The sequence below is a fragment of the Cinclus cinclus genome, chromosome 19 (assembly GCF_963662255.1).
Source record: "Cinclus cinclus chromosome 19, bCinCin1.1, whole genome shotgun sequence".
Taxonomy (NCBI): domain Eukaryota; kingdom Metazoa; phylum Chordata; class Aves; order Passeriformes; family Cinclidae; genus Cinclus; species Cinclus cinclus.
In genome coordinates this window covers 8918005-8941241 of record NC_085064.1, presented here as the reverse complement: position 1 = coordinate 8941241, position 23237 = coordinate 8918005, and the positions used below count along the sequence as shown (strand labels likewise).

Below are 23237 nucleotides of genomic sequence, written 5' to 3'. Positions count from 1 at the left end.
CATGCCCCCTGTCCATGTCCCTCTGTGTCCCCCTGTCCATGTCCCCCTGTCTGTGTCCCCCATCCATGTCCCCTGTCCATGTCCCTCTGTGTCCCCCTGTCCATGTCCCCCTGTCTGTGTCCCCCATCCATGTCCCCTGTCCATGTCCCTCTGTGTCCCCCTGTCCATGTCCCCCGTCTGTGTCCCCCATCCGTGTCCCCCTGTCCGTGTACCCATGCCTGTGTGTGTCCCCCGTCCGTGTCCCCATGTCTGTGTCGCTCTGTCTATGTCCCCTGTCCATGTCCCCTGCACGTGTGTGCCCCTGTCCGTGTCCCCTATCCATGTGTGTCCCCCTGTCCGTGTCCCCTGTCTGTGTCCCCTGTCCATGTGTGTCCCCCTGTCCATGTCCCCCTGTCCATGTCCCCCTGTCCGTGTCCCCTGCCATGTGTGTCTCCTGTCCATGTGTGTCCCCCTGTCCGTGTCCCCCTGTCCGTGTCCCCTGTCCATGTGTGTCTCCTGTCCATGTGTGTCCCCCTGTCCATGTCCCCCTGTCCGTGTCCCCTGCCATGTGTGTCTCCTGTCCATGTGTGTCCCCCTGTCCGTGTCCCCCTGTCCGTGTGTGTCTCCTGTCCATGTGTGTCCCCCTGTCCGTGTCCCCCTGTCCGTGTCCCCTGTCCATGTGTGTCTCCTGTCCATGTGTGTCTCCTGTCCATGTGTGTCCCCCTGTCCGTGTCCCCCTGTCCGTGTCCCCCTGTCCCTGTGTCCGCCGCTCGCGGGTGCCGCCGCTGCAGTACCGGGTCCCGCCTGCCAGAGGGCGCTGGCGGCGGGCGCTGCGGCGCGGGGCGTGGCCCTGCCTGGGCGTGTCCGGGGCGTGTCCGATGACGCAACCTCCAAGCCCCGCCCCGGTCAGCTGAGCGCGCCGCCCCGCCCCCCGCGCCCCCCCGCGCCCCCCCCTCCTCCTCCCTCTTCCCTCTTCCCTCCGCATCCCTGCGCCGCCACCCGCAGCCTCGCCCGGCCGTGCGCGCCTCTGGGTGCCCCCCTAGACCCCCCCCGGCACGGAGACATGGCCCCCATCGGACTCAAGGCTGTGGTGGGAGAGAGTAAGATCCGCGCTGCCCCGCGGGCTTTGGGGGTGGGGGGCAGCGCGGGGAAGCCGCGGGGGCGGGGGGCCGGAGCGGCCCTGGCCGGGGGTGGGGGGCGGGATGCTGCGGATGCGCAATACGGCCGCTGGGGGAGGGGGGGACGCGGGATACCCCGGCGGGGACACGCTGGCGTTGTGGGCTGGGGGGGTCAGGGGTGCTGTCACCTTCCGGGCTCTATTTGTTGAATCTTTGCGGGTGTTGGGGGCTTTTCTGCAGTGCTGGGGGAGGGGGGGAGATTGGTGACGGGGCCAGGTGGAAGAGCGGGGGGGAGGGGGGACAAGGAAGCCAGAGACGCTGGAGCACCCCTCGGTTTTATCCCCTCGACCCCCGCGGCCCCGGGCTCCCGAAGGGCTGAGGCTGAGCCCCGGGGGGGGTGCCCGGAGGGGTGCAGACCCCCCAAACCCTCCCCCAGCGCGGTGCCAGGCAGGGCCCTCCCGCTTTGTCTGCAGCAAATCCCGCTCAAACGCTGAGGTTTATTTAATTATGTCTTATTCCTATCATTACTATTATTATTATTTTTCCCGGATGTGCCTTCGCTCCCCCAACCCTGGGGTTCCCCTATGTGTGTTCCCCCCTCCCCGGGCATCCCGTGGGGGTCCCGCTGCCCCGCGCTATTCCCGGCCGGCAGTATTCCCGGGAGCCGCGGGCGGGGGCACGGCACCATCGTCCCCGGCTCCGCTTCCTCCTTCCCGGCTGTTGCAAGGCGATATTTTCCCGGGGGGGGGGGAACGGGGGGGTTGTTCTCCTAAAACACCCGAGGCTGGACGAGGCAGGAGGGGCGCTTTTTTTTCCCCGGGTTGAAATTAAGGCGAAAAAAACTCCGCATTAAAAAAAAAAAAAAAAAAAAAAGAAGAAAATGAAAGGGCAGGAACCGGTGGGAACTTCCCCCCGCAGCCATGAGCCTTCCTCCTCCTCCTCCTCCCCGCCTCTCGCAGGGTTTATTTCCGTGGCACCGTGGCCGGCCGCGGCCGGATCTTGGTGTTTTTTTGGTTTTCGGATGTTTTTTGGGGTGATTTTGGCGTGCCATCCGTGCCCGTGGCCGTCCCCCCGCCCTCCCTCGCCCGCTGCAGATGGCGCGGCCGGGGCTGGTGGTGTGATCGGGTGGGTGGTGATGGGCAGGGGGGGAAACGGGGGGATCCCCACGGAGCCGTGGCCCTGCCACCTTGCCGGTGTCACCTGCCGCGAGGATGGGGGGCTGCATCGGGGACAGAGCCCAACGTGGACGGGGAAAGGCAGGGAAATGTCCCGGTGTTCCCGTGCTGCAGGATCGGCGCTGGGGGGGTGGGGGGGGGGCTAGCTGGCTCTGGGGTTTTGCTGGGTTTATTTTGGGGGTGGGGGGCTGGTCCCGGGGTTGCCCCAGCCCGGTGGGATGCGGGGTGGGGGGGTGGACCCGCTGCCCACGCAGCCCTGGCAGTGCCACATGCCGAGAGGGGCCAGAGACCAGCGCCACTGCGTGTCCCTTATTTTCATTCATTGTCTCTGTGCCGGGGAGAGCGCAGACACACACGCACAGACACACTGAGAGAGGTTCGAGGCAGCATCAGGGAAATCTGACTTAATCCTCCCCTTCAGGGTTTAGTGACAAACTGCTCCGTTCTTTCCATGAAAAACATGATTCCAGACTGGAAATGATAATGTGGAGCCGGGCTGGCGGGGAAGCGTGGGTGGCTGCGAGGGGGGAGCAGGGTTTGTGCGGGCAGAATGCTGCAGAGGAGCGAGGGGTGGCACTGGGGGAGCACCCTGGGGTCCAGCCCTCCCCCCGCAGGGATCGGGGCGCTGCTCCGGCTGCCGCAGGGAGCTCCTGGGCTTGGTGCATCAGTGCCTGCCTTGGGGGGCTGTTCCAGGTGGAGCTGCACCCCCGGAGTTGGGAGCGGCCTGCAGGGTCCCCAAACCCCCTGTCCCTGGGTATCGGTGCGGCTGCAATGAGATTTCCCGGGCTGCGCAAGCCTGGCGCTCCCTGGAGGTTTTTCTGCAGGAGATGTTTGCTCCTGAGGAGCAAGAGGGCCGAGCCTGGGGCTGACCCCGAGGCAGGACATCTCCTGTGGGCTCCTTCTCCAGGAGGAAGGGAAGGAAGGATGGGTGGATGGGGAGGATGCTGCCGCGTTGCCATGGCTCGCTCTGCCAGCCCCCCCTCCCGAGCTGCATTCTGCCCTGGCTTCCCTCCAGACCCGGATTATTCCTCTGACCAGCTGGTGCCATAGCGAGACGGGGTTTGGAGGCCTCTGAAGAGGTGGAAGGTGGTGGGCAGGGGGAGAGGTGGGCCAGGACTGCAGGAGGAGAAGGGCAGAAGCAGATTGTCACTCCCCAGAGCTGTGGGGTGTGTGCTGGGGGTGTCCCTGCGCCTTCTCGAGGTGTCCAGCGATGGTGACTGCATCCTCCCGGACCTGCTGTGGTCTGGACAGGGTTAGAGCTGAGTGTGCTTGTCCCCAGAGGCGATGCCTGAGGACCAGGTCCTCGTGCTGTGTCTCTGTCCCAGGGAGAGTTGGCCCCTCTGCCCTGGTGCTGGTTGGGAAAATCTCACCTGAGAGTGGCAGCTCTGAGGACACTCATCCCCAAATCTTCACCTGACCCCCAACTGCAGGGACACCGTCCCCAAATCTTCACCTGACCCCCAACTGCAGGGACATCCCTCCCATCCTCTCGTCCCCCTGGGATCTCAGGGCCACCTTCCCCGAGCTTGCCCTGCCCAACCCGGTGGTGGCTCTCCTGCAGCAGCCTGTAGTGAGGGGGAGGAGGAGGAGGAGGCTGGTTTTACTTCACTGAACTGTCAGCAGTGAGGAGAGACGGTCCCTGCTGCAGGGGTGACGGGGGCAGCTCCTGCCACCATGCTGGGCTGGTGCAGCACACAGCTGGAGCACATGGATGTGATTCCATGCTGGATCCAAAAAACCCCTGCACCCCTTCAAGCTCCCCAAAGGCTCCTTTTGCTCCCGTTGCTGTCACGGGCAGCTGGGAGAAGCGGAGGAGCCCTGGGATAAGGAAGCACTTTGCAGAGACAGCAAGAGAACACCTTTCCCCCAGGCCACCAGGTGATCCTCCCACGGAGCAGCCTCACCTGCACAGCCTCCCCCAGAGCTGACCTGTGCCCTGTGCCTCCTGCCAGGGCCGTGCCCAGGAGCCCCATGGCCAAATCCTGCCTGGACAAGGTCTGACACTGCCCAGTGTCACACCGTGTCCCCAGCTGGGCCTCTCCAGGGTCCAGCCCTGCCTGGGGATGACTCAGGGACTCAGGCTGGGCTTGTGCTGCACCTGCAGGGACGGGGAGGAGGCAGGGGCAGGGCTGGGGCTGCTGCCAGCCTGGGGCACAGCCTGGGGACCTGCTGGGACCTGACTTGGCCCAACTGTTTGGGGCACCTTGCAGCTGCCACCAGCCCCTGCTGAGGGCACAGGGAGCCTTGGAGGGTCAGACGCTGCTCGTGGAGGATGTTCTGAGCCTGTCTCAGTGCCCGGGGGACACGGCTGGTGTGATGCCCGTGCCAGGCCTGTCAAGGGCTGTGCCAGGCAGAGAGGAAGAGGAGGCAGCGAAGGGCAGAGGGACCATTGGAGGATGCCCATGGCATCCTCTTGCCTGCACAGGGCACAGCTGTGACCTCAGCCTGCTGCAGAAGTGGATGGGTGAGGAGCAGGAGGTCTCTGTACCCTGTCCCCACCATGGGTGGGAGCAGACCCTCAATCCAGTGGTTCCCTGGGCAGCCCATGCTGCCAGTTCCCACTTCCCAGGAGTCCCCATGCCTGCTGTGTGGGCACAGGAATGGGCAAAGCCTCTGCTGGGGCTGCAGCTCTGTCACCAGGCTGTGTCTCACCTCTGGCTTCGGCTCCAAGTTGAAACTTGAAAAAATCGTTGTAAAATTCAGCATTCACCATCTCAGGCACTGCAGAACAATTTGAAACTCCAGACCACAATCTGCACCAGGGACTGAGAAACTCCTGCCCATATGTGACCATGGAAGGTGACCAAGAGTGACAAACCTCAGTTTGGCAGGACTGCATCCACTCACCAGTGTCTGCACGTGCAAGAAGGTTAAAAAAGCCACCAACAGAGAGGATTTAGATTCTCTCCTTCTTAAAAAGAAAAGAAAATGTAAGGTCTGTGTCTGATTCTTCTGCACCTCTTGGAGAAAGTGTCCCAGTAGAGATTCCTTCCTTCTTCCCACAAAATCAACACCTTTCAAAGGAGGCTCATCACCATCACAAGGCTTTTGGTCGCACGCTGAGGAGCAGATGCTGCTCCCTCCAACTCACGGTGCGGGGAAGGAGCCCGAGCTCTGGAGAGTGCAAAAATAGAGCAGGGCTGGAGGTGCTTTCATCTGTGGGCTCCCACATCCCCCAGGATGTGAGAGAACCTGGGAATGTGCACACACCTGTGGGCAGCTGTGCCAGAGGGTCTTTTGTGAAGCCCATCAGATGGTTTGGCCTTGGATCAGGGAGCAGCAAGGACCACTCAGCCACATGCCAGCTGCCCTCCAGCCTGCCCTGGTGTTCCTGAGGGCACAGGAGACCAGCCCAGCCTGGATTCCCACCAAAGAACCACAGTTTGTTGGTGTTTTCCTCCATTTGGCTCCAAGGCAGAGAAGAACCAGCTCAGGAAGTCATGGCCACATGTAGGAATGTGAGGGGACACTGTGTCCCTTGGGGACACTGTGACACTGTGTGAGTGCTGCCCTGTTCCAGGACAGCTCTGGGCTCCCCTTGGCACTGAAGCACCACCAGCACTGCTCACACCACCAGCACCACAGCCACGGACAGCAGCTGCTGGGGATGGAAACATCTGGAGCAAGAGGACAAGTGCTGGTGAAGGGTGGTGCCTTCAGCAGGGACCTGAAGGTCTGTGGGTCACTGATTGTACCCAAACAGGGAAACTCTGCTCAAGTGTCAACTCAGATCCTTGTGCAGACCCAAGGAGATTGTCTGGAGTTACCACAGAACTTCCTGAGCTGGAAGGGGCCCACAAGGATCTTCAAAGTTCAGCTCCTGTCCCTGCACAGGACACCCCAACAATTGCCCTGTGCCTCATCCTGCAGTGAAAACCTCATGAATTTTACTCTGTTTCTCCAGGGCACTCAGAGGGTTCATGGGTGTGATCATGCATTTCATTTCCCTTTTTCACTTCTGGCTGTTACTCAACTTCTACAGAGTTCAAGAGCTCCACATCTCCATCCTCCTCCTCCCTAGGCTGTGCAGCTTTCCCAGGGCTTTGCCCAGCAGGGATAAATATGGACATCCTTCAGGAGAGCAGTGCAAACAGGAGAAGGAGGAATTAAGCACAGGTTGCCACCGTGACTGGGACTAACTCCTGGATTACTGAGTGAGGAATGTGTCTTCCAGGAAGGCTGAGGGCTTCCAGCTGGGCATAATCCAGTGGGAAAAATGGATGTTCAGGACTTGAGCTGCTAAAGGGAAGGTGTTTGAGACTTACTTGGGTTTTGGGCAGAGCAGTGTCCAGACTCAGGTCATCCCTGGATGGTTCTCAGCCATGCTGAGGGACATCTACTGGGCTTTGTCTCCTCAGTGATTTCCATGTGCTGGGTGGTGCTGGTGGCCGTGGAAGGCCATTCCTGCCACCCCTGGTCCATGCTGCCTGTTTTATTTGAGGATGGCACCTGCAGAGCCCCTGCTGGAGGTGCTTGGAGGTGGAGACATGCTCCACTCTGTCCAGCCGTGCTTGGATCAGTGCAACATTCACACTGGCTTGAGCAATTAGTTAATGAACCAGCACAAATGCAGTTGCCAGGCCAACCCAAAGCCCAACGTGTCCATCTGGGAGATGCAGCCTGACAGCTTTTTAGGAGAAGTGGGACTCCAGGAAACCTCACCGTGGATTTCTGTGATCCTGCTCTCCAGAGCTGCCCAGGGATTTGGGGTCCTGAGACACAGGAGGTGTGAGGAGAGTGAAAAGCTCGTGGTTGGGATCAACTCCTGCCCATCCATAACACAGCTCCATCTTCCTGTGCCACATCAGGCCACCGGTGAGGTCCTGGGTTGTGGCAGTGAAGGAGCATTTCTGAGCAGCAGGAATTTCCAGGAGGGAAGAGCCTGGAGTGTCCCTGGCTGCAGCATCCCCACCCTGGTGTCCCAGTGGGCTTTACCTCTCCCACCAGGGGAGGTCAGGGCAGCTCATCAGCTTCCAGGCCTGTTCTGAAGCAGGATAATGGGCTTGGGGAACCCCAAAATGGGTCCATCTCCTGGGGCATTTGAAATGGGTCCATTTCTTGGGGCATCCCAAGAAGGGTCCATCTCTTGGGGAACCCCAAAATGGGTCTCATCTCTTGGGAGCCCAGCTTTGTTGTCATGGCAGGGACGCTCCCTCCTTCCCAGTGGGACACATGGGGCTGGCTCTTTCCCTGGCCAAGGCAGGCCTGGGGGAAGGCCAGGGTATAAATAACGTGGGATAAGCCTCTTGGAGGGATGGATGGGCTCAAGTCCTACTAGGCCAGCGTGTCGCCTGCTTGGCAGTGATGCAGGGGTCACATCCCTGCCATGTGCCACCCTGAGAACGAGCCTGGCTGCAGGTGCTGGGCTGGGTGTCCAACATGACCCTGCCTGGTGCCACTTTTAGGGCCATACTGTTCCAGAGGTTCTGCATTCCCCCCTGTCCGTGGGCTCTGATGCTGGAGGAGGATCCAGAGCTGTCTGTATTCCCTGCTCTTGGGAGAAATTGTCATTAAAACTCTTTCAGCCTGAAGGAAACGGATGTGACGTGGTAGGTCCAGACAAGCCAAGGGTTGGAGGCACTGAGATGCTCTTATGGTTCTTTTTTTCCCCTGAAACCTGGTTTTATCTCCAATATGAAAAACTTGGCTGTGAGCATCACCAACTGATGTTAGATCCTAAAGATTCTGTCTGGCCAGATGTTTGAGGGCATGGACAGCAACATCTGGCCTGCTGATGTGGAATGGGAGAGCACCATTTCTGAGAGGGGACTGGGCATGACTGGAGAACCTTGGGACCTCAGCACCTCCCATGTCCCCTGGCAATCCAGAGCACTCTTCCCTTAGCTGGGGTTTCATGGCTGCTGCAGAGACACCCAGGAGGGGAAGTTCTGGGCCACATCTCCCTAAATGTGACACCAGTCTCCAGCTTGTGCTCGAGTTTGTGCCCTTTGGCAGGACCCTGGAGCTCTTTGGAGGATGCTCTGGGCCTCTTTCCTGACTCTGCCTGGGCTCTGAGCTGGCTCTGGCAGTGGAAGAGCCAAAATTTGGAGTCAGATCTGACCCCTGGTCAGGGCAGGGTAGGGAGTGACTGTGCGTGGGGATCAGGGATTTAGGATTTGACACCCTAAACCTACAAAGCTGAGAGAAATTACCCTTTGAAGTGCCCAGTTCCTGCTCTGAGAGGCCTGTCTTGGTTCCAGGGGTGGGCTGGAGATGTGACAGCACTTTTTGCAGCCAGGCAGATGCTCCCCCCCTCATGCATCCTCCATCCAGCCCAGCCCATCCCATCCCTGTGCAGGAGGGACACGGTGTTCCCACGGAGCCACAGTGTCCCCTGCAGCTGCTGCCACAGCAAGGACACGCTTGGGGAGGGGGGGGGGGCTGAGGCAGCAATTTGGGAGCCCTTTTTGGGATCTCATGCTCTTGGGCTCTCTTTCCCCATGGGAACACCATCTCCTGGGCCGTAGGTTGCTCTATCCCAGCGCTCCCTTCCTTCTTCCCTGATTTTCATGGCAGGGGCAGGAATTCTTCCCGGCTGCTGCTTTTTGTTAACCCCTTCCATGGTGCACCACCATGGCCCCCTATGCTTTACTGGGATGGAGGCTGTGGCATGGCATGGCATGGCATGATGGTTCTGGAGCCCTGGTGCTGCCCTGCAAACGGCACTGCTGTTGCTGGATCCTCGCTCTGGGGCAGGAGCCAAGTGTGAGTGATGGCAGGAGGAGCAGGGATGTGCTGGCATCGCTCCTTCCTGGCTGTGCCCCGTGTCAGGGGGAGCAGGGAGCAGCACTGGGGTGCACGGGCAGCCCTCACTGCCAGCTCCTGCCCACAGAGGACAATTCCTGGTGCATTTGGTGGATGCAGGTGGGCAGCACGCGTGGGCACAGGCAGAAGTTTTGCCCAGTTCAGGTACCCAGGTACCCTCCAGCCCCTTACCCAGCCCGGAGCTGCCCTGTGCCCCCTCTCCCCATGGATAAGCCAAAGGATGTGACCAAGGGCAGGCAGGACACCGAGGGCAAGGCCACTGTCCTTTGGGGCTCCCCACAGGCAGATTGAGCTGGGAAAGGTGATGGACGTGCAGTGGTAGGAATGAGTGCTAGGCAGTGAGGATTGGCTCTCTTCTCCTGGTTCTGCAGCAGGACAGACAGACAGTGACACTCTGAGGCTCCTGTTTTATCCCTGCTGGCACCAGTGCCAGCTCCAGACCCTGCTGGGCTTTACCCAGGGAACCAGCACCCTTGGGGTGACCCACAGGGGAGGTCTCCAAGGCTGAGGCTGGCAGGGTGACATCCTCACACCTCTGTTTTCTAATTTAGGGACATTCTTTAGCTGGCTTTTTATTGGGCGTTTCCATCCCTGTCCCTGGGACCAGGGGCTCAGAGCAAAACCCTGAAGGGATGAAATGCAGGGAAAATGCTGTGTGGGGACATGGCACAGACTTCTTTCCTCAGACTCAGCTCTCTGAGGGACAGTGATTCACACACCAGGGTGAAAGGGGACCTACAGGGTTTGGGGGGCACCTTGTTCTCCCAGAACAGATGTTTGGGCAGCACTGGCAGGAGGGCAAGGCTTGAACGCCCCTTCCTGCAACCCAGCACCAAAAGTTATCCCACTGCCACCTCCTCATGTCCCTGAACTGCATCTCCCAGGGAGCTGGCCTGGAGCAGGGGAATTTGGGGTGGTCCCAGGGGTGCTGCTGTCCTGCTGGTTGCATAAGCCTGGCAGCCACAGGAGGTGAAATGGGATTGTGAGGGATTACAAGGAGCAGGCTCAGGCAGCTTGATTCTTGTTTCTAAAAGGGGCTCTTAAGCTGCTGTTGTTTTCCCAGCACTTGGGATTAGGACTGAACCTCGTGGGGTGGCCCTCAGGCTCCCCAGAGGGACCCCCCCAACCAGCACATGCTTCCCACCAGACTTGGGTCTGTCTGTGAGTGCCAAGCATGAGGGAAAGACAGGGCTGGGGTGTGATCACCCCTCCCTGGGTACCCCAAAACCACCCCCATCCCCTCCTTCATCCCCAATTAAGGCACAGGGTGAGTGGGGCTCAGCGTGACCCTGCACATGGGTGGGGGTTTGGTGCCCCCAGTGCAGTCCCTGCTGCTGCCAGCAGGCTCTGGGGTGCTGTGGGAGGGAAACCGGGGTCTCACCATTGCCCATATCCCCTTTCTTGCAGAGATTATGCACGATGTGATCCGGAAAGTGAAGAAGAAGGGGGAGTGGAAGGTGAGCACCAAACCCAGAGAAGGGGCCAGGAGGGGAGGAAGCAGGAAGGGGGCAGGTGTGGGCAGGGTGGGGAAGGTCCTGCCGTGCCCCCAGCTCACAGAGTGCCCACAGGGTGCTCACGGGGTGCTCACCTGTCCCCAGGTGCTGGTGGTGGACCAGCTGAGCATGCGCATGCTCTCGTCCTGCTGCAAGATGACCGACATCATGACAGAGGGCATAACCAGTGAGTACCCCCTCCCTGCCTCCCACATTGCCTGTGGGAAGGGCCAAATCTCCCCATGCACCAGGACACCCACAAAGGCATCTCCAGGCTGGCACAGGGTGGTTGGCACAGCCCCGACCCAGCCCTATCCCACTTGGGATGGAGCCACTCCACCTCCCATCGCCCTTGGACAGCTCCTGGTGCCAAGCTGGAGTTCCACAGGTCCCTCCTTGCCTGCTGGGGCTGGAGCAGCCAGAACACCTTGTCTCCTGGCAGCCCTTCAGTTCCAGGAGGGGACCGGGTGTTGGTTTTTTGTCAGCCTAATAATTAAATAGCTCCTTGCAACATTTGGAAAGGAGAGGGAAATCCCAGGCTGGATACTGGGAGATGTTTGGGGTAGTGGGGTTTGTCTGGGTGCAGCCAGAACTTCATCCTCAGGTGAAGGGGGATGTGAGGATAAACCAAGGGAACAGCAGCCCAGGAGCACAGACAGATCCATGGCCCCTGGGACCTTGGCAGGTGCCCACACCCACAGCTCCAGCAGGGACCACAGGGCTGGGATGGGGTGGGCAGGGATGAGTGCCTGGGGGTGTTTTGGATATGGAGGGGCTGCCATGGGGTGTCCAACCACCCTGGGGTGTCCAACAGCCCCGTGTGGCTGAGTGCCCTGCCCACAGCCCTCCCTGCCCCAATCCCTGTTTTTCCCCCCAAGTTGTGGAAGACATCAACAAGCGCCGGGAGCCTCTGCCCAGCCTGGAGGCCGTGTATCTCATCACCCCCTCCGAGAAGGTGAGTGCAGTGTGGGACACAGGGACAAGGCCTCTGGCCTGGGTGAGGTGCTGGGATGGGCAGCTGTGCCCATGGGAAACTTCCTGGCTCCAGTGAGGTGATGGGATGGAGGTGCAGAGCTTGCCCTGAGCCAGGAGGGAGGCCCGCAGTGCCATCCTGCTCAGCCCAGCTGCTCCCTCTCTCTTCTAGTCCATCCACTCCCTCATCAACGACTTCAAGGATCCCCCCACCTCCAAGTACAGAGCTGCCCACGTCTTCTTCACTGACTGTGAGTGCCCAGAGGGAAGGGACAGTCACTGAAACGGTGCCAGCAGCTGGGGAGGGATGAGGGATGGAGAGATGCTGAGCACCCCCCTCCTGCTCCTCCTCCCCTTGCAGCTTGTCCTGACGCCCTCTTCAACGAGCTGGTGAAATCCCGGGCTGCCAAAGTCATCAAGACCCTGACAGAGATCAACATTGCCTTCCTCCCTTCTGAGTCCCAGGTGAGCCTGGGCTGGGGTGGGACAGGCCTTGGGACAGCCAGGAGGTGCTCCAGGTCCCTCTCCAGCCCAACAGGGTTTGTGTAACAGCCTTGCAGGCCCAGCTGGCTCCTTGCTCTCCCTCCCTGTCTCCTTAGATGACTTCCTGGGCTGATCCCACAGGGGATTTGCGGGTGCAGTGCCTTGGCCCCACGCCCACAGCTGTGCTGGCCAGCTCTGCCACCAGCCAAGAACACCAGGGAGCTGACCCTGGGCCATCTGCCCCTGCTGGGGACAAAGGGACCTGGGGGCAGACATGCCAGAACTGCTTGGTGCCATTAACCCTTCAATCCTCAGCATTCCTAGGGAGTGACCTCTTGGCATCTTCACGTGGATTTTACTGGGGGCACAGCTGGGGACCAGTGTGTTTCTGCTTGTCCCCAGGTCTCTGTTTCCTTGCCTGGGAGCAGGTGACTGCTGAGGGCAGGGCTCTTCTGCCTCCTCTGCTCAGCTGGGAGGGACACATGGATAGGGGTCCTACCATGGGATCCTCCTGGGAGCTGGAAGTTCTGAGGGATGCCCTGAGCATTGCTGAGCTCCAGCTGCTTGGTCCCAGGCTCGGCTGGGTCCATCTGGGGATGAATGTGGTTTCCAAACCCAGCTGGGGTAGACATCCCTTCTGACCCCTCTCCCTCTGCACCCCCAGGTTTATTCTCTGGATTCAGCTGACTCCTTCCAAAGCTTTTACAGCCCACACAAGGCCCAGATGAAGAACCCAATCCTGGAGCGCCTGGCAGAGCAGATTGCCACGCTCTGTGCCACCCTGAAGGAGTACCCAGCCGTGCGGTACCGCGGGTAAGGCCAGCCTGGGCATCACAGGGATGTGGATCAGGCTCCATCCACAGTGTGGGGCTGGATGGGCTGGAGGCATGGTCAGACATCCATGCTCAGTGTAAACAAGCTCAGGCTTGATGATCTGGGGAGCTGGGAGGGTTGGGATCCTGAAATCTTAAGTGGCACCAAGACAAAGTGGAGCTCGTCGAGGAGAGGTGGGAATAGGCAACAAAACCTGCTCGGGTCTCTCTCCCATGAGAGCCAAGGATGTTGCACAGGGAAGCCAACATCCCCTGCCCATGCTGTGCCCTGTGGGGCTGACCTGTCCCCCGCCTCTCTCAGGGATTACAAGGACAATGCCATGCTGGCACAGCTCATCCAGGACAAGCTGGACGCCTACAAGGCTGATGACCCCACCATGGGCGAGGTGAGCGCCGCTGGCAGCCCCAGGGGAGGGTGCTGGGGCTGCTGCTTCACTCCCAAAGTCCCGCTCAAGCCCTGCCCTGTGGCAGCCACAGACCCTGGGTGGGGAGCCCAGCAAAGCCCCCTGAGCTCCGGTGGGAGCCCCAGCCCGGGGCTGATGGCCCTGCTGTGCCTGCAGGGTCCGGACAAGGCTCGCTCCCAGCTCCTCATCCTGGACCGTGGCTTCGACCCCGCGTCCCCAGTGCTGCACGAGCTGACCTTCCAGGCCATGAGCTACGACCTGCTGCCCATCGAGAACGATGTCTACAAGTGAGTGCAGCGCTGCCATCCCCCTGTGACAGCCCTGAGGCCAGTGCTAGAGCTGCAGTTGGGAGCTCAGCATCCCTCCTTCCATCACAAGTCCTTGGGAGACACCAGTGCTGCACTCTGGCAGGCCCGGTGGGCAGGACTGGGACTGAAAGGGCTTGTCCAGCCTTTGGCCCCTTACCAACATTTAGGAGTTGAAGGGTAGAAGAAGGGAAGAGGTTAATCCCAGCTGAAATCAGTTTGCACAGCCAGGAAGAGCTCTCATGTTTCCCCACCTCCCTAAAGCCAGCAGTGAGGAGACTGTGTGCGCCCTCAGCCCCATCCCCCCTGTGACACCCCTCCCCTCATCCCAGGTATGAGACCAGTGGCATTGGTGAGGCCCGGATCAAGGAGGTTCTCCTGGATGAGGATGATGACCTGTGGGTCACCCTGCGCCACAAGCACATCGCTGAGGTGTCCCAGTGAGTGTCCTGGGGCTGGTTTGCTGACTGGGTGGGACACTGGCTTGGCATTGCCCCCCACCCTGCTGTGAGGGTCCCCTCCCCACTCACAGCTCTGCCCTCCTCCTCCTCTCTCCAGGGAGGTGACCCGGTCCCTGAAGGAGTTTTCTTCCAGCAAGAGGATGAACACGGGTGACAAGGTGACCTGATGTATCCACCGAGATGAGGATGGGCTCAGCCGTGTGCTGGCACATGGTGGGGTCTCCTGGGGACACTTTGCCAAGGAAGAAGGATGATCAGATTCCTGGCAGGGGGAGATGGCTGTGGGCTGGAAAGTGGGGTGCTTTGGGAGAGCTCTGCATCCAGGGCTCAGTTTGCCCCCAGCACAGGGTCCATGCACCTCCCACAGCAGCTGCTTTGTCCCCATTCCCTGAGTTGGTGGCACTGAGGTGGTGGCAGTAGGATGTGAAAGTGGCCAGGAGCTGAAAGGACCATCTGAGCCCCAGTGAGGCACACAAGGATCCCAGAGGGAGATCCTCAGGGGATTTTTCCCCACTGCACCCCAGTTTGCAGAGCTGCAGACCCCTCCTGCCTCTCAGCTTCAGGGGAGGAGACCTGGCAGTGACACATCAGGTGTCACCAAACCCCCACAGGGGGCTCATGTGGGGACAGAAGTCCTTGGCAGGGTCATCCCCTCTCTGCTCGTGGCCCCCACGTCCTTGAAGGTGAGTGACCATGTCCCCTTCCCTCACAGACCACCATGAGGGACCTGTCCCAGATGCTGAAGAAGATGCCACAGTACCAGAAAGAGCTCAGCAAGGTATGGGGAGGAGACGTGGTGTGTTCAGTGACTGAGCCCACCCCAGTCATGGGGAACAGGAGGTGGCAGATCTCCTCTGGCCGCGGGTGGTGGCACAGGGACCCTCAGCTGCTGCCAGCACTGCACAGGTGACCACTCTTGTGTTCCCAGTACTCGACCCACCTGCACCTGGCTGAGGACTGCATGAAGCACTACCAGGGCACTGTGGACAAGCTCTGCCGAGTTGAACAGGTACCAAACATTCCCCCAGCCCCACATTCCCACAGGAACATCGGGGGCTGCAGCTCCACCCTCCCAGGATGGAGCAGTGATGAGCACGTGTTCACTACAGGACCTGGCCATGGGCACCGATGCCGAAGGAGAGAAGATCAAGGACCCCATGAGGGCCATTGTCCCCATCCTGCTGGATGGCAATGTCAGCACCTATGACAAGATCCGCATCATCTTGCTCTACATCTTCCTGAAGAACGGTGAGGAGGACGCCTGGGCAGGGGTGTGGGCAGACAGAGCCGGGGTTGGTCAGGATGATCCAGCTGGGAAAACCCAGCCCTGCCTCCCTGAGCATGCTGAGTGTCCTAAAATGGCAGCAGAGGGGCTGTGTCCCCTCGGTGAGGCATTGCTGGAGAGATCACCACTTCCCCGTGTCATTGCCAGGAATCACTGAGGAGAACCTGAACAAGCTGATCCAGCACGCTCAGATCCCGGCAGAGGACAGCGAGATCATCACCAACATGGCCCACCTCGGGGTGCCCATCATCACAGACGTGAGTGTCCCCTGCCCCTCTGCTCTGGCAGCCCTGTCCCCGCGGGGGTGGCCCGGGGGGTGTCCCCGGTGCTGCTCAGGTGTCTCAGGGTGTCCCTGTGCTCTGTGCCCAGTCCACGCTGCGCCGCCGGAGCAAGCCCGAGCGCAAGGAGCGCATCAGTGAGCAGACGTACCAGCTGTCCCGGTGGACCCCGGTGATCAAGGACATCATGGAGGTGAGCCAGCCACCAGGACAGGGCTGGGGGGCAGAGCAGAGAATTCCAGAGCCACCCAGGAAGGGATCTTCAGAGAGCTGGATGCACCCAGCCCAGCCCTGGACACCTCTCTGAGCACATACCCTCCAGGCTTCTCCCTGCCTGGGATTGCAGCACGGCTGGGATATTTTGGGAGGCTTTCCTGGCCTTTGTGAGCATGCTGGCCCCAGGTAGGATGCACAGAATCACAGAATGTGCTGAGCTGGAAGGGATTCCAAGGATCATCCGGTCCAGCCCCTTTCCCTGTCCATCCCTGGCAGCGCTGTCCAAACGCTCCTGGAGCTCTGGCAGCCTCGGGGCCGGGACCATTCCCTGGGGAGCCTGGGCAGTGCCCAGCACCCTCTGGCTCAGGGAAGAACCTTTCCCTCATCTCCAGCCTGAGCCTGCCCTGGCCCAGCTCCAGCCGTTCCCTGGCTCCTGTCCCTGGCCCAGAGGGCAGAGATCAGTGCCTGCCCCTTCTCTCTCCCTCATGAGGAAGTTTTAGACTGCAGTGAGGTCTCCCCTCAGTCTTCACAGCCCAAACCAGGCTTGCCCAGCATCCATGTAATACAAATGCAGTAACAACTTAGCTGGTTGTGTGTGTGCTACTATGGCCACCAAGGCTGAGTGGCCTTGTTACAGGGTCCCAGCAGAGCCAGGGGACAGACACGGCTCTGTATAGCTGTGTCTGTGTCCAGGAGCTGTCCTAGGAGCTCTGCACTCAGATCAGCAGAGCCACGGCTCCCTTGGGTCCCAAAAGCACAGAGCTCATGTTTTCCTTTGTCACAAATTCCCCCCCCCTCCCCAGGGTGGCTTCACCCCCAGGACACCCCTCAGCCTCACCCCCCAGGACAGAGGGGCCTTCTGAGGGCAGCCCCAGCACCTCAGCAAGGTCTCCCAGGTGGCACTGACCCTCTGCCACTGCTGAAGCAGCAGTGTGTCCCTTGTGCTGGGGAGGGATCCCAGGGCTGAAACCTCCAGCTCAGTGCCTGCTCCTGAGCTGCTCAGGAGGGGAATTCTGGGCACAGCCCTCCCGAGGGGCTGTGGGGCCAGGGGTTGTGCCTGGCTCCTCGCTGACCCTGTGGCTATCTGTCCTCAGGATGCCATCGATGACAAGTTGGACACCAAGCACTACCCGTACATCTCCACCCGTTCCTCTGCCTCCTTCAGCACCACTGCTGTCAGGTGTGTGCCCTCCTGCCCCGTCCATCCCCAGCTGCATCAGCATCCATCCCACACCAGCCCCAGGGGCTGGATCCAGCAACAGTCTGGGAGCTGCTCTAAGGGCATCCCGTGCCTCAGTTTCCCCTCAGGCACTTCATGTCTCCATTTCCTGGCAACACCCCAGGTCTCAGTTTCCTTCCAGACAGCCTGCGCCTCTGGATACCTTCAGGAATTCCTTGTCTCAGTTTCCTTCAGGAACCCTGTATCTCCATTTTTCTTTGGGCATCCTGTGCTCAAGTTTCCCTGTGGATATCCTGTATCTTCCTTTCCCTTTAGGAATCCCATGCCTTCATTTTGCTTGAGGCATCCCGTTCCTCATTTTCCCTCCAGGCATCCTGTGCCTCAGTTTCCCTTTAGGCACCCTATGCCTCACCATTCCTTCAGGAATCCCATGCCTCTGTTTTCCCGTGCCTCAGTTTCCCTCCTGTAACAGCTGCTCGTGGCTGGAGCGCTGGATTTGACCTGCTGTAGCAGCAATGTCTGTGTGATTTCATTGAGATGCGGTGCCTCGTGCCCCTCCTTCACCCTCCTCTTCCTCTCCTCAGTGCTCGCTACGGCCACTGGCACAAGAACAAGGCCCCCGGCGAGTACAGGAGCGGCCCCCGCCTCATCATCTTCATCCTGGGCGGGGTGAGCATGAACGAGATGCGCTGCGCCTACGAGGTGACACAAGCCAGCGGCAAGTGGGAGGTGCTAATAGGTGAGTGCTGGCCCCGGGGCTGGCCGCTCCCGCTGGCTGCTCATCCCACGCTCCATCCGCAGATTCCCGGCTCCAGACGACTGCGGGAGCTGGAACTCTGCGGAAAGGTTTTCTCTGGACATCTGTTGTCACCCCCGTGTGTCCCCCCGCTTCCCCATGTGGGTTGTGTCACTGCAAACATCCTCATTTCTGCTTCCATTTTTTTCATGTCTCCTGGCTGGTTTTGTCTGAGCAGGGCTGGGTGAGAGGGGAGGAGGTTTGGCAGCTCGGATTGCTCCTCGGTTTTGGGGTCATTAACAGGAAGAAAAGTGCAAAATAAAGAGGGGTGCAAACAGGAGCCGGGTTTTTCAGTTGCACAGAACATGATCAGGGTCAGCGCCCATCTCTGCTCCTAGGGGAGCTGTGAGTCAGGCACAGAGGACACCGTGGCAGCTCTACCAGGTATTAGCAAGGAGCTGTTAGGTCCTTAAAATTCCTCTGGGAAGCACAGCTTGGATACAGACCTTGTAGTGCACAGGCAGGTGTCCTTTACCATCTCATCTGATGCCCTGGGTGCCTGGTGGAGCCTGTCCCCGGCATCTCTTCTTCTCCTTGGGAGCAGCAGCCCAGTCTGCATCACCTCGTGCTGCCCCAGCTGTGTCCCTGTCACGGACACCCACCCCGGCTCCGTGCTGCTTGTCACCCATCCCATCCCACCTCTCTCCAGGCTCCATCCCCTGCATGTGCCTCCCAGGCTCTGGGCTCCACCTGCCTCCTTCCTCTTCCTCCCCCCAAAAGCAGCTTCTGGTGGTGGTGGTGGCGTGGGGGAGCCTCGGCGCAGCCGTCAGCCCCGCTCTGTTCTCCTGCAGGTTCTACTCACATTCTCACTCCCACCAAATTTCTCATGGACCTGAGGCACCCCGACTTCAGGGACTCCACTAGGGTATCATTTGAGGATCAGGCTCCAGCAATGGAGTGAGCCAAAGAAACCAAGTAAAGGCAGCTTACTAATGAAAAAGAAACTCTTCCTCCCCGAAGGGTTTTCTTTGATTCTTCCGTTCCTCCTTTTTTTTAATCATTGTTTTGGGGTTTGTCGGGTTCTCCGATTAGAAAATGCTTGCGGTTCCTCCGACCAGGTGGAAAAGCATCCGGCGTTGCTCCATCATGCCTCAGCCATGTCCCCTGGCTGGCTCCCTCATGCCATGAGTTTCCCCAGGCCTGGTCTGGGTCCCGCCTGCCCCACAGAGGCGTCCCAGGGCTGGGCAGGGGCACGGAGCTCCCGGATTCAGCCCTGGGAGCAGCTGGAGCGGGGCTGGGGGAGAGGGGCAGCAGTGGAGACCCCAGCCCTCATCCTGGTCCATCCTCACTGGCTGGGCACTGCTGGGAGCCCCAGCTCTGGGGTGCCCTAGGCCTGGAATCCCACTCAGCTCAGGTTTGCTCTTGGATAGGCAGGAGCCTCCTGACGTTGCAGACCCCCAAACCCTGCTCTGGGGTTCAGCTCCTGCTGGTTGCATCAGTGAGTGCCACCCTGGCATTCCCCTTGTGCTGGTCCCTGCAGTGCCAGGGTGTCTGTGGGGCTGAGCCAGTGTGGGCAGCACGGTGGGACCCCCACTGGCACCGTGCTGGGGGACCCTCGAGCGAGGGGCAGCAGAAGACAAGAGCCTTTTTTTCCTTATCCCATTCCACCCCTTCCAGCCACCTCTGTGTCCCCAGGATGCTCTGTGCAGGTTGGGGGACCTGGGGCACGGCTGTACCCTGCATCTCCCACCCCTGCACCCCACCAGTGCCTCCTGCATCTCCCCTGGGTGCTGCGGTGACCCCAGTGCCACAGCCCCCCTGCACCAGCACCTCCCAGCCCCTGCCTCATCCCGCCAGCTCCATCCCTCGGCCTCCACTCCTCCTCTTCCTCCGTCCTTTTCCCGTTCTCCATGTCCCCACAACTCCCTCCCCCCGTCCCCATAGACTGCATTTCCTCGCAAGCATTTCCAGCGGCGTGGGGCCGGCGCCGCCAGGTAAGGGGGACCCAGGACAGCGGGGACAGGGCTGGCACGCAGCACAGGGTCCCAAAGCCATCTCTGATCCCCTTGCACCCCTTCTCCTCTGCTCCCACAGGGTCCACGCACATCCTCACCCCACAGAAACTGCTGGACACGCTGAAGAAACTCAATAAAACAGAGGAAGAGAGCAGCAGTTAAAAGGAAACGCTGTCACCACTCGATGCCGACCCATGTCCCCGCCGGGTGCCCGGCCCCAGGTGCCACCCTGCACCCAGTGGGCCCAGCTTCTCTCTTGTTCTTGTGTTGAACCCCCCCTCTCCCCTCCCAGCGCCTCCCCCATCTCATTTTATCCACAGGGAGGGGATAACAGCCAAAAAAAAAAATAATATATATATCTATATTAAGAAAATGGATGCATTGTGTTTAAAAGAAAAAGGAAAAAATAATCTATATATTTGTAGCTGCAGCTATGGGAAGCACCCAGGAGCTCATTGCTGAGTAACCATCTGCCCATTGCTAGTGAATATGGTGGGGAAAATAACAGAAAAACACTTTTTTTGGGGAATGCTCCTCACTGGGGTCTTGTATGTATGTGAGGACAGATGGAGGGACACCCCATACTGCTCCAGCTACTGCTCAGGTGGGTGCTGGGTGGGCACCACCATCTGTCCCATGGCTATTGGGGTGGTGGGTGCTCCTGCCAGATGTGCACCCCAACATCTGGATGGGAATTTGGGATGGGGGGTGGTGTGGGGGGTGCAGCCAGGACGCTTCACACCATAGTAATTCCCACGTGAAAAGGGACCAAACTGGTCACAACTGGGAGCTGGGGCCCATCCACTTGCACGGCCTTGCTGCAGCCCCGCCTCTCTCTCTGGGAATTCCTTCAAAAGAGAAATATATATATACATATATATATATATATAATAAAAAGCTATTTTATATATATATATATATGTATCTGTGCTCTCTCTCCATGGATACCTCTCCATCCATCCCCACGGAAGCTCGGTGCCCATGCCCAGCTCCACTCGTGTCGTCCCGTGGTGAAGCGTTTCTGAGCGTGCCGTTACCCTGAGCCCCCCCAAAAAACCCTCTGGGCCCTCCCCAAAAACCCTCTGGGGCCCCCCAAACCCTCTGGACTCTCTGTATATTAATGACTGTGTCTTGTGACGTTCTTACGAGCTTGGTGTATAGTGATTTTCCCAAACCTCTGATTTTAGTTGGGTTTTTATTTGACACCTCTGGATTGCCCCCTTTCCCTTGCCATTAGATGCACTGCAATATTTTGGGGTCTATGGTTTTGTTCTCTTACCCCTGAAGGCTGTGACCCCCCCCTTTTCCTTCCCTAAAATTGCTCTTTCTTGCCTCGTTGGTGGTTAGCCCCCCCTTTTTCCCTTCCCTTCCCATCTGCTCCTTGCCCATAAAGTTAAATATATATTTTTAGGGCAAAGGCTGTATCATTGCACTGATATTTGTTGGTTCCCCCTTGGTCTCCCAGCCTGTTTCTGTTTCTCCTTGGTTTAGCAATGCAAATGCTTCAGGATCTTGTATGTTGGACATTATTATTATTATTATTTTTTCTGTTACAGTTATTTATATAAAAAATAATTTATCAAAAAGGAAAACTTTAAAAAAAATAATCTAGTCTGTCTTGGAACTTGTTTACCTTGAAATTACTGGAATCTAAATGTTTGAAAGTGTTGAAGCACAAACATGTATCATCTCTGTATATCTGTTCTTCTGTACTAAAGCACTCGAGTGACTAAATAAAAGCGATCTCCATCCCTAGTGCAACTGGGGCTGTGCTGTGCTGCTCCCTCAGGGCCAGGAAAACAGGGAAAAGGCATGGGAAAATATTCCATCCAACCCCGAGGGAAGGCTCCTGGTGTGGTCATGCCAAACCTCTCCCAGGAGTGGCTTTGGGAAGGAAAATCAGCACGAGTTGTCCAACCATGTTTATTTCCTTCAAAAATAGGTGATTTCTTCGTACAAAATACCACCCTAGTGGCTCTGCTAGGTGATAAAAAATAGGGGATAAGGAAAAAACCCATCATTTGGTCCTGGCTACTGCATTTGGGATAATTAACCACACTTTCCACATGTTCCCACCATGCCCTGGCTGGGCTGGGGAGGTCACAGCTTCCAGCTTGGGGCATGAGCATGAGCAGAAGCAATCAGAGACACATAAATCTCTTTAAAATCCCCCAAACTTCTTTAACATCTCCCAAACCCAGCTCTCTCACCCAAAAAAAGTAGAGGAGGGGACAGCCCCATTCCCAGCCCCTCTGGGCCTGTGTCAGCATCAGGCTTGGGGAGCTTGGAAGGCTCCAGACCCGAGTCACTCCCGTTCAAATGTGGATATTTGTACAACAAATAAAAGCAAAAATAAATACATTTGACACTGGCACTTCAGGTAGATCCTACAGACAAACACAGGCTGAGGTGCTGGGGTGGAGCAGAGGGTTTGGCTGGAACCATCCCAGGAAAAGCTGCCCCAAGCACATGCTTGTCCCTTCAAAATAGGCATGAACTCCTTAGGAACCCAGCTGGGAGGAACAGGGGCTCCACAGACCCCACACCTGCTTTGGTCTCAGCAGATGACTTCTCCTCTACCAGCCCAGGTTCCCTGAGCATCCCAGGGGAAAAGCTCAAATCCTTCATTTCATTTTCTGCCTGGATGATGCTGTGGGTGGCCACATCCAGGGATGACCAGAAAAACCCCACAAACACCCTAAAGGTTGTGCTGGAAATGCAATCCAGAATATTTATATATATATATATGTATCTGTAGCAAGATATATCTATAGAATCAGATACAGATCTGTACATGCACAGATCTATTCATATCTGTCTCTCTAGATATAGGCATATAACTAAATATAGATATGCCTATATCTAGATATATCCATTTATAGATACACATATATCAGACACACACATTATAGATCATCAATCAACACTCAGAAGAGTGATTCAGCTGCTTACTAGCTAAACAAAGAACCACATAAAACAACAATAACAAAAAAGTTTCCCCAGGGAGGATCCTGCTGGGTTCAAGTCCAAGGGCAGAGGGCACAGGGCACAGCCCCCTGAGGAGGCCGAAAGGCTGGGAAAGGGGTGGAATAGGAACCCCAGGGAATCCCAGGGAAGCCCGGGTATTTCTGTGTACCCACACAGGCACAGAGGTAAACACAGCTGCCAAGGGGGCTCGACCACCACCAGGTCAGAGCATCCCCAGAAGTGCTCAGGGTGGGGTGACACTGCCCTGGGGGACACAGGGCCACCCCTCAGGAGTGCTGGAGAGCAGGAAGGGGGTGGGCGCCAGGGCAGGACCCCCGGCAGACACCTCCAGCCCTGCTGCCCCTGGATTTGGCAGGGAGCACCCAGTGCAGGGACACTGAGGGGCTCATCCTCCTCCTCCTGCTGCTCCTGGTGGCAGGGAGGGTCTGGAGATGCCAGAGGCAGGGTTTGGGGGTGCCAGCAGGAGGGGTTGGGGGTGCCAGCAGGAGGGGTTTGGGGTGCCGGCAGGAGGGGTTGGGGTGCCAGCAGGAGGGGTTTGGGGTGCCGGCAGG

General features: G+C 58.6%; 1 protein-coding gene across 5 annotated transcripts; it reads left to right on the top strand.

Annotated features, from left to right (window-relative positions):
- Positions 1-1042: 1042 nt before the first annotated feature.
- On the top strand, positions 1043-23220 carry STXBP1 (syntaxin binding protein 1). 5 transcript variants are annotated; one of them, XM_062505493.1, is made up of 19 exons: positions 1043-1079; positions 10445-10494; positions 10636-10717; positions 11409-11485; positions 11675-11753; positions 11873-11967; positions 12650-12798; positions 13120-13204; positions 13379-13509; positions 13860-13967; positions 14086-14146; positions 14701-14766; positions 14917-14997; positions 15098-15236; positions 15421-15530; positions 15643-15744; positions 16862-16947; positions 17532-17686; positions 19778-23220. In XM_062505493.1, the coding sequence occupies exons 1-19, from the start codon at positions 1043-1045 to the stop codon at positions 19858-19860; spliced, it is 1776 nt and encodes a 591-aa protein (XP_062361477.1). In that variant the 3' UTR covers positions 19861-23220. The 5 variants fall into 5 exon arrangements, with proteins under 5 accessions (XP_062361477.1, XP_062361476.1, XP_062361475.1 ...); XM_062505492.1 differs by having other exon boundaries at positions 11864-11967; positions 16862-16916; positions 17498-17686; XM_062505491.1 differs by having other exon boundaries at positions 11864-11967.
- The last annotated feature ends 17 nt before the right edge of the window (positions 23221-23237 follow it).

Bases quoted from the DNA above. Each gene is read 5' to 3' on its own strand.
- STXBP1 (XM_062505490.1), top strand. From the start codon at position 1,043: ATGGCCCCCATCGGACTCAAGGCTGTGGTGGGAGAGA. The intron at 14,147-14,700 runs GTGACCTGATGT...CTTCCCTCACAG, and splicing joins GGATGAACACGGGTGACAAG to ACCACCATGAGGGACCTGTC. The intron at 14,998-15,097 runs GTACCAAACATT...TGTTCACTACAG, and splicing joins AGCTCTGCCGAGTTGAACAG to GACCTGGCCATGGGCACCGA.